Raw genomic sequence first — 11,160 nt, 5'->3', positions numbered from 1 at the left:
CTGCAAAGAAAAAGAAAAATTAAATTTAGCCTGAATTGGAGAAGAAATGCAATTGGACAACATACGTTTATATATAAAAATCGGAATGTCTAATTGTTTATTGTAGAAAAGTTTTGTGGTTAAATTTAAACGCTCGAAAATTAAAAAGTGTCGGGTCTGGCAACAATGAAACATTTCTTGCACAGTGAAGCAAGCTGTGCATTAATTCATCAATGTCAATAACATTTCCCGCCAACCCGTAAAAATGTTACGAAAACAATGAAATATTATTGTGGATTAGATGAATTTGCGAGTAGTACAGGTTATCGCCACTGTTCCTAATGTACCTAATCATGTGGTGATTATGAGCATAGCTCAGAAGCAGCTGAATGGGAAAGAATCATAAGCATAAAGTATTTTCGTTTTTATTAAACAACCAAATTGAGGACAAGGCTTTGTTTGAAGTCGAATTAAAAATAGTAATTGAATTGCCGTTCTTATTAAATTTATATTTTTAAAACAGCCTACATATGTACATACATTTTTAAAACAGTCTACACGTTTTAAGTCGATAAATGCGGTTCTCGATTTTCACAAGAAATGTGTCCGAAAAAGTACAATGGAGCCAAATAAAATAAAACGACTGCAAATTTGATTATTCTTAAAAGTTTTCGTATATTTTATTTCATGACATTTCATTTTTAGTGTCTATATTTCTCGACATAGTTTTCACAAGTCAAATTGACAAAATGCATAAGTTGGCTACATAAAGCTTCTCTAGGTATATATATATTGTGTTAATCAGTTTTCTTTAGAGTACTTAACGGGCACGCTGTTTTCCAATTGAACCAATCCTTCGGGACATAGTAACGCTAGAAGTATTAAGGAGATATTGCGTCAAAGAATATTCTTGGTATTTATACATATGTATGTGCATATGTACATACAAATGTACGTATTAGCACATAATTTAAGATTTCCTAAACACATACATACACATATTGGGTGATATAAATATGAACTGGTGCACAATTAAGCAAACTAAAACATCTATTTTAAGATAAAAAAAAAGATGCTTACATAAACAACTATTTTTTGAAATCTGTTTTAAAATTCCTGCAAAATTTCTTGTAAACTTACGGCCACACATGTTTTTTAACGACAAATTAAGAACAAACTTACCACAATGATGGCGGTGAGTGCCCCAATTGTGGAACCAGTCAGCACATCGGACCAATGATGTTTGTAATCGGACACTCTACTCAGCGCCGTATACCAGGCAATCATAATGAACAGAAATTGCAGAAAGTGTCGGAACAGCTTCGACCCATGCCAGTTCATGCGAGATTGTAAATATAACTGTAGGGAAAGATACATAATTGTTTTCATATTTTATATAGATAAGAAATAGTAGAAATTCATACTTACCGCGGTATAAACCATGGTGTAGAATGTAAAGCTTGAATGCCCACTGGGGAAGGAGAGACGAACTTCTTTTATGAGGCGCTTAGAGAAATTGGTGCTACAGCTGAAGTTTTCAATGTACCTTCCAATGTTAACCGCATCTTTACAAGTGGTGCCGTCGGATATGATCGGCTGGCAGACCTGATGTATATAAGGTTTTTATAATATTATTACGTTTTCATTGGCTTGTAAATATTTGTATATATTTTACTAGCTGACCCGGCGAACTTCGCCCCGCCCAATTTTTATTTGAAATAGTTAAAACGCTTTTTGAACTCTGTTCAAGGGCATTTATTTGTATGGAATGTTAATATATTCAGGGAATAACGTCTCTGATCAATTTAAATATTTTAGGCAAAGTTCGTTCTTTGTTTTGTTGTGTAGCGTGTAAACAAATAAAGAAGATGGCTCTCCAACACGCTAACATGTAAACTGTAAAATTTTGAACTTAAACGATAAATCGGATTGAATCATTCGAATTCTCAGAATGAACATTTCCTCACTTTTAGATTTGCTGTGTTGTAGTAAACTATTCCCTACAGTGAAATTATTATTTATGAATAAAGACGGAAACCTTAGTATATATCTGGTATAAAAATCCACGGGATTGAGATTTGAACTTGAGGTCAAAATTTTTAAAATTATTGATGAAAATTTTCGTAGAGTTGATAATAAGCACAAATTTTCATAAAATAGTTCATTTTTGATTTTATATTCAAGTTTTTAACAAATAATTAATTACAAAATTGTTAGTTGATAACATGTAACATTTAATTTGGGAGGCTTAAGCAATGCTTAAATAACAGCTGATTTTTGTTTTGAATTTGCTTTGAATTTTCAGCGACATCTTTCGTAGCGTAGGACAAGTGTCCGTTCGTTTGCACTCAATAACAGCTTATACTTTTCCTTCAGTTCCCATAGGTGCTCCGACTCGCTAGTGATGAAATTTGGGGTTCTTTTGTTGTTTTCATCAATTTTTGATATAATTTTCCTCGCAAATTTATGTATTATCTGTTATAATTTAAATATTTCAAACATATTTTTATGAATGACATTTGTAAAACATATGTTGCCCATAACGTTGCCATATATCATAATAAAATTTTATAGAAATTAAGCATTGACTGTGAAACGCAAACGACTATTCAGTTTGCAACAATACTTAGCTAAGATTTGATTTAGGCACAATTTAAGTATGGACTGTGAAACCGGGCATTAGCCATACAAAATTCTATACCCAAATGCAAATAAATGAATTTTTTTTTTGCATTTAGGAAATACATGCAGAAATCAACACTGCGATTTCCTAAATTCCTCTGAAATCTCCCAAATTCGAGGAAGATTTACTGGAAAAGAGTGGCAGCATTGCTTATTTGTCTGACCATACATATGTACATAACTTTATTTATTTCACGGATTGTATGTGATTTTTTCTTAAATTTAGAATATTGGAAGTCATAGATTCGTATAACTTTACCACAAATAATATAAACTTCAAACAACGCATTTTCATTTAATGTTTTTAGCAAGTGGCAGCTTTTGTTATAACAGCCTAAATCCATGAAAATTTAGAAAAAAATGTAGCGCCATCTACTGTAACATAGCGCACTCAGCGCCACCAACTGGTGGATAGCTCTTTGCTAATAATAAACAAATAATTTGCAATAAATAAATAATGCGACTATAAGGAGAGTTATAAACTATCCTATCTTTCAAGTTGGACCAAACTGCACATAGTGTTAAAAATTTCATTAAAATCGGTTCAGTAGTTTAGGAGCCCATCGAAAACAAACAACGTGACACGTGATTTTTATATATTAAGATAAATAACAGTTCCTAGCGAATTTCAATACAAAATTTTCACCATACTCATTCAGTAGATAGTTTTTTCCATCAGATTCGTTCACTTTATATATTAATGTATATGTTACATTAGGAACCAATGAAGATAGGGGAATAAAACTGTACACAAATACCGTATAACATCTGTGGCTAAACTTGTGGAAAAATTGTCGACATCGGACTATAACTTTTCAAGGCCCCGGATATCGAACATGAAGAACTCAGTGTATAAGGGTAATTTTTCACCGAATATATATGTAGGTAAATCTCTCAGATATTTTAATGTAATTCAGAAATAATCGTTTTCTTATAATAGTTTGTCTCTTTACCAAAAACGGTTAAAATCGGGTCATAACTTCCCCTTATAGGTTTTTCAAAAATACGATGGGCTTTATAAATCGTTTAATATGCGTTATACTATATATTAGCAAAATTAAATGAGTGTATAGTCTTCGATATATTTTATCTTGTTGGTGAAAATGAGCAAAATCGGATCAGGAATTACCTCAGCTATATACTATATATGATGATTTTCGTTATTCTATTGAACTTTATGCCGAATATATGGGTCGAATTGTGTTATCTTTATAAAATTACTTCAATAAATTGCGAGAGTATAAAATGTTCGGTTGCACCCGAACATAGCCTTTTCTTACTTGTTTCGTACACTTTTTTTCTAAAATGTCGGAAGAAAACCGAAGAAATTCATGTTTGGCTCTTCTTGCTCCCACAGCAAATCATTATGGCAGATTACTTTCATAGCTCTGGCGACGTGTAGCAGGCGAGAAACATAGTCCTTATAAGGAATTATAATTACTTATAAAGCACACGGTTGTATTGTGGCAATGAAAAACCACTGATAGATGGCGCAAACACTTTAGCTAGTGGCAGCCCTACCAATCATCTGGAAGACAAACTTGCCCAGCAAGTCATCGGTACTGAAACTCCAACAAATTCGAAGAAATTTCAATAACACCACTACATGCACACATACGCAACAAAAGGTAAAATGTGCATAAACAATTAAATCTACTCTTCTCTCGTACAGCACCCTGAATGAGAGAAAGAAATAACCGAAGTTCTCGTGAGTTTGAATAGGCTTTGTTTTGAGATATATTATGGCTGCTTGTGGAGTATTATTAAAAACTAATTAAAGTTTAAATTATTGAAACACATATTTTAAATAAGTAAAATGTAAAATATCATTGTCAATTCGAAGCACGCAATAGAAGTTACGGAAACTTTAGTATACTATCCCAGGCTTTTCTGATATAGCAACATTGATTACTTGTCAATAGTGATGGGCGATGTTGTGACTTTTAAGGAACACTGCTACTTGTGACTGTGATTTTGTAGTAGCAGTGATTTTAAACTGAGGAGGATGGAGTCATATGTAGAAGTTCACGTAAGTGAGGAAAGTTTCTGACTGCCATTCACTTGGGAGTGGCCAGGAACGATTCTTTTACATGTGGCTCAAGCAGCTCACAATTTCCGGTCTTAGACCAAGTATCCTCTGGGTAGCCAACAGACATCCGTCTGGAAGCGAGCTAAAGTGAGAAGGCGAATCCCGCTTATGCGGTTGTGCGTAGGGCTTAGGACCCACCACATAAAAACGAATAACCAGTGAATAAGAAACACAGGCCTCGGATGAGAAACCCCCCTTTTGATGACGACCACGGCAAACGCATAAAGGACTATGATTTAAGGGCATGCACCTGGAATGTCCGGACCCTTAATTGGGAAGGTGCCTCTGCCCAGCTGGTTGATGTCCTCGTAAGAGTAAAGGCTGACATCACCGCAATCCAAGAAATGCGATGGACGGGACAAGGACGGAAGAAGGTGGGTCCTTGTGACATCTACTACAGCGGCCATATAAAGGAGCGCAAATTCGGTGTGGGATTCGTGGTGGGAGAGAGACTCCGTCGTCGAGTCCTGGCATTCACTCCGGTGGATGAACGTCTAGCCACAATCCGCATTAAAGCGAGGTTCTTCAACATATCGCTGATTTGCGCCCACGCCCCGACGGAAGAGAAGGACGAAGTGATCAAAGATACCTTCTATGAGCCTAGAACGTACCTATGAGCGCTGCCCCCGCCACGATGTCAAAATCGTGCTTGGCGATTTCAACGCTAGGGTGGGTGAAGAAGGTGTCTTTGGCACAACAGTCGGAAAATTCAGCCTCCATGACGAAACATCACCAAACGGCCTGAGGCTGATCGACTTCGCCGGGGCCCGAAATATGGTCATCTGTAGTACTAGATTCCAGCATAAGAAAATTCATCAAGCTACTTGGCTGTCCCCGGATCGAATCACTCGCAACCAGATCGATCATGTTGTGATAGATGGACGACATGTCTCCAATGTTTTTGATGTGCGTACGCTTCGTGGTCCCAACATCGACTCGGACCACTATCTTGTAGCAGCTAAGATACGCACCCGCCTCTGTGTAGAAAAGCGCACACGTCAACAAACACAAGGAAAGTTCGACATCGAGAAGCTGCAATCAGAACCGACAGCCGAACGATTTTCTACTCGACTTGCACTCCTGCTCTCTGAGAGCACTCATCAGCATCTCGGTATAAGGGAGCTGTGGGACGGCATATCAAACTCCTTACGTACAGCTGCAACCGAAACCATTGGCTTTCGGAAAAGCCAAAAAAACAGCTGGTATGATGAGAATTGTCGTCTCGCAGTGGAGAGAAAACAGACTGCCTACCTCGCAATGTTGCGATCGACCGCAACACGAGCGGGATGGGAAAGATACCGAGAGCTGAAGAGGGAAGCGAGACGCATTTGCAGAAAAAGAAAGAAAGAGGCAGAAATGCGTGAGTATGAAGAGCTTGACAATCTGGCCGACAGGGGTAATGCTCGAAAATTTTACGAAAAGATCCGGCGACTAACTGAAGGTTTCAAGACCGGAGCACACTCCTGTAGGACCCCCAGCGGTGATCTAGTGGTTGATGACCAGAGTATACTGTGTTTGTGGAGGGAACACTTCTCCAGCCTGCTGAATGGCAGTGAAAGTACAACACCAGGAGATGGCAAACCCGATTCCCCAATCGACGTCGATGGAACAGATGTTCCATTGCCCGACCGTGAAGAAATTAGAATAGCAATTATCCGCTTGAAGAACAACAAGGCGGCGGGGGCCGATGGATTGCCGGCCGAGCTATTTTCATCGGCTGAATGAAAAACATTCGTACCCGCTCAACAGACGAATAATTACACTGTTCGAATCAGCCGATCAAACTTGCATGCGCTCACATTTTCGTTGTTGATTTTAAATTCACTCGGGTGTGTGCGATTTTTTGTTTCACTCCGAGTTTGTTCGGCTCGGGTTCAATGTAATGATTTCGGGCGCTTGCTCATTCGGTTCAACAATCATTGTTTTGAACAAGAACAACACTCAACTCGCAAAAATCAATTCGTATGATTTTACTCATGTGCGCAACAAGCGGCACTTTTTCTGCACAAGCAACAACAAAAACAAGCTACAACAACAAACTGCATAGAAGTTGATACGGTACATGCAGTCGTAACGCTCACATGATGCTTTCGGCAACACATGCTCATTTTATTGAATGCTGACTTTTGTTCAGTGAGTTGAATTGAGTGAGAAATTTTGAACCGAGGCCTCAAAATCCTCGGAATAATGTGTGCGCCAAAATAAGTTGATTTTTACTCATCACTCTGTTTTTTTCAGTGAGTTGAGTTGAATGAAAAAGTTCGCGTATGAGTAAATCAAGAAAATAGTGATTTTTGCAGTCCTCTGGTCAGGATGAAAATAAACTTGAATGAGTTCGGTACACTAATCGGCACGAGTGGAATTGTGACTTCGTAACTGAGCATGAAAGTAAAGATACTCAGTGAGAACTTGTAATGTAATGTGACACATATTTCATTATATCATTGAACATGCATTTTCGTTCGTCTTTATTCATTTTCAATATACAGAGGTAGTCAAAATTATTTACACATCGTACGTTTTTTTACAAGTTTCACAGAAAAAGCTTTCGCTTGTTGTTGTTGTTGTCGCAGGGTAACAAAATGCTATGTTGTTGTAAACCTTGATCTGTTCCCGAGCGAATGAAGTCAGTTTGGTTAGAATAGCTAGAAATATGGCGGAGAAATAAGCAAATGAACTGAAGACTCGCAGTAGTCAAAAGTATTTACACACATTTTTTTTGCGTCAAAAGTATTTACACACAATTTGAATTCTATTATCCTGTTCTTATTTAATGATATCTTTAAAATTTTAATGGTCAGTATAAGTTCCTATTCTAAGGCGATAAATTCATAATTGGTTACATTACCATTGGCAGCAATACCAGCCTACTTTATGGTCCGAATTGATTCAACACAATTGTGCGCTAAGTTAACAGTTAATTTAGACCAAATGTCGGTAATCTCGGCGTTTTCGGTTATTATATCAATTGTCCTGTGATATTTAACGAAAGACCAAACATTTTGACTAAAGTTTTAGTCAGGGCTGGGCGGAGGTCAACTTGATTTGCTTCATTTAAAAGTTTTGTAGGTAAAAATGCAGTCAATAGTTGGAAAAGGCCGACAGACCACTAGAATGGCATGGTCATGTGAATTCCTATATATCCGGATGATTTAGGGTCCCTAAATTAGTACCAAATCTTGAAAACAGAAGTAAGGAAAATTTCCAAAAAAATTTAAAAAAATCATAATGTCACTCCCGACTCCATTTAGCGTCTAAACTGCATTATTCTTCTTTTCACGTGGTAAATTCATAAAGCGTTTACTAAAGAAGCCATGGAACTAAAATTTAGCCTTATCTGCCCACGACAGGCTTTAGGATGCAATCAATGGCAAATGAGAGGCATATCGCTTTTTTGATTTCGGAAGTGGTCAACTTTATGCACAACGTATGTATTTATGTTACTATTTTTAAATGTCAATAAATATGCAATATTAAGAGGACTAATTGTGAGATTTTGTATGACAGTTCCTACTAATCTTCTAAATTTGCACAAAGCAGCACCAGTCGCCCGCTCGTCGCTGGTTAATATAGGTAAATTTTTGTTTATAATTACCAAAGTACATTTCACCGCTTCCTCCAACTCCGAAAAACGCTCCAACATTGCCAGTGTGGAGTTCCACCTCGTTTCAACTTATTGAATTAATTTTAGAGGTTCTTTACCGCTGTTGCGCTTCTAATTTTCAAACGCTTCATTCGCTGAAGTACCTTTCTTGAAGTGAGCAACTATTACTTTAACTTTATCAGTTACTTGTTCTACTTCAGGAATGCGCAATCCTTTTACAATTAAATTAATTGTGTGAGCCATACATGCAAAATGCTTCCAACCTAACTTATGAATTATAGCCATTTTTATATTACTAGCATTATCCGAAACAGCAAGCAATATTTTGTTGTTAATTTGCAAATCAATTATGATTTTGTTTTAGTTGGGATGACGATAAAAGTATTGACGTTAGTTCAAACTTTTCGGAGACATAATGTGCCGTTACAGCAATGAAACTAGACACATTCCGCGATGTCCAACAATCAGTGGTAATGCACATTTTTTCCCCGCTCCTAATCATTTCTCGCACCTTATGTTTACATTCCTCATACAATGCAGGAATCATTGATTTTGAAACCTTAGTCATCAACTATAGAGAAAGTTTGCAAATACACCGTAAAGAGTTGCAATAATTTGCTTGTTATTTCACTTTTTGATTTTAGCCGCGCGACATTTAAAATCTTAGTTTGTGTTAAAGGCTTTGGTAATGCAGTCGAAGTTGATGGAATATTCTTCAAAAGTAACAGGCGCATTTTGCGGCGCTGGCGACTGCAAAAACATTTTCACAATACCAATTTGATAATAACTTCAAAATTATATTACCATTTCCAATCCTACTGTTCGATTGGAAATGGTAATATGCCTCCGTTCCATATGTTTTTTTAAATTTGATATTTTGGATTTACAAATATCACAATAAATATATTCTCTGAAGGTTTTTTCAATATAAGGATACTCAATAGAAACTACTTAAAGTAAACGAAAACATACTTTTAAAAACATTTCGTTACTTATAAAATACTTTTTATAAGTTTTTTTTTTAAATTACTATGTATATAAATTGATGTAATTTTAAGATAAAAAGTTTTATAATTGGCTTTACTACCGCATTGAGGTTTCTGTAATCAATTTAATTTGTACATAAGTATTACCCGTTTAATGCTAAATTAACCTTTTATATGTTAACCAATATTTACTTATCTTAATTGACCTTATTTATTACTGAAAGTTCGAAAACCGGCTATTTTAATACATGTACCATTATATCTCTAAATGAAATTTAAAGAGGTTATTTTTATATTAAACATCCAGTATATAATAGTTTTTAACCATAATAAATGTTGGGTATTTTAATTTAAATGCCCAAAAATTAGTATTTTATCTGATCTGGTAACAAATTTTGAGGCGCTCCCACACTGGAATAAGTTGGACATCCCTTTATCACTGATTTGACAGTAAAGAAACCGGTAGGCATAGAAGATGCGTTACTTTCGAATGTTTCGTCTCCTAAACATTTCAATTAATCTTCCGTATTTTATTGTCTATATGCATACACACATACACAAGTACCTTCATGTTGCCTTCAATGACTAATAAATTAACATTTACTCATGGGAGGAAATATTATCACATTTAATTTCTTATTTAAGGAAAAATAAATAATAATAATGATATTAGCAATAAAAATTTAAATAGGAACTTAAATTTCCAGCAGATAATTAAATGATTGTAAAAATGGACAAAATAATAAGTACATCAGGTATCCGACAATGAAAAAAGGTATTAGTTTCAATTCTCTGGGCCATATTTGATTTTTTCTTAGTTCATTCATCAGTGTCCAGTATATAATTACTTTTGAAATTCGTTTTGGCATTCTGGAGATAAGTTTCCGGAACGTATCTTGTACCAATTTAGTTTCCACAGAATTCCATAACTATCCATATTTACAATGATTGCTTACCAATACGTTGCTTAATTTCACGCAACGATTTTCAGTTGGATTCAAGTCGGGGGACTGACTTGGTCAATTAAGAGAACTCACAAATTTAGGATTGCTATCCTACTGAAATTTCCGTATAAGTATTGTGCTCTCTATGATATCTTTGTATTGGAACATATTCATGGTGTCTATAGTACGATATATACCATATTGTAAACCGTGTATAAAATTATTTGTCTTTTAAAGGGGGAACATTCCGTCTGGCAACATTCCCGAACAAATTACTTTATGTTTCGTCATTCCATGCGTCATCTTCATACAATTCTAAATCACGAAAAACAGAACTACGTGTGCACGTTTCTTTTGTGCTATTCTGCTCAAAGCTATGTTCATATATTTATTAAAGAGCTTTCTTTCAAACAGAAAATCTTCACGTGTTCACAGATTTCGTGATAGTGAAGATTTTTTTGTATACAAGTTAAAAAACTTACTTTTAAAGATAAATCTGTACATATGGCAACTCTACCCAGAAACTATAATAATAACAGCTGAGGTTGAAGTTGTGTGAAGTATAACTGCATCTAACAGCCGGTTTCACGAAATTCTTTAATTGAAAATTAAGTTCCATTTAATTTTAATCTTAATTTTTATTTAACTTTGCACTTAAGTTTCCTGCGTTTCACTATTATTGACATTTGGCATCCAAAAAATTAAAAGGCAGGGATGTTAGTAAGAATAACAGCTGATTTATGTAAACAAATAAATTGTATTTCTTTGTCACAATGGTAAAAAAATGGGACTTCAGCTGATAGAAAAACGTAACCATGGTTACACATGACAGTATTTAAATAATATTTAAATCGCAAAGCGTGACCATTTAAATAA

General features: G+C 35.5%; 1 protein-coding gene across 2 annotated transcripts in view; it reads right to left on the bottom strand.

Moving 5' to 3' along the window:
- Positions 1 to 11,160, bottom strand: part of LOC105217820 (putative phosphatidate phosphatase) — a 48,761-nt gene that overhangs the window by 11,511 nt on the left and 26,090 nt on the right. The window contains exons 5-7 of one of the 2 annotated variants that reach the window (XM_054232769.1): positions 1,408 to 1,584; positions 1,162 to 1,338; positions 630 to 851 (exon numbers count right to left, since the gene is read on the bottom strand). In XM_054232769.1, coding sequence (XP_054088744.1) covers positions 777 to 851; positions 1,162 to 1,338; positions 1,408 to 1,584 — 429 coding nt within the window. In that variant the 3' untranslated portion in view covers positions 630 to 776. Of the gene's footprint in view, positions 1 to 629; positions 852 to 1,161; positions 1,339 to 1,407; positions 1,585 to 11,160 lie in introns of those variants that run through there. The other variant, XM_011193042.3, reaches the window with a different exon arrangement.

Source organism: Zeugodacus cucurbitae, chromosome 6 (assembly GCF_028554725.1).
Source record: "Zeugodacus cucurbitae isolate PBARC_wt_2022May chromosome 6, idZeuCucr1.2, whole genome shotgun sequence".
NCBI classification, from domain to species: domain Eukaryota; kingdom Metazoa; phylum Arthropoda; class Insecta; order Diptera; family Tephritidae; genus Zeugodacus; species Zeugodacus cucurbitae.
The sequence above is the reverse complement of the archived record's forward strand: the minus strand, read 5'-3'. Positions and strand labels throughout refer to the sequence as shown.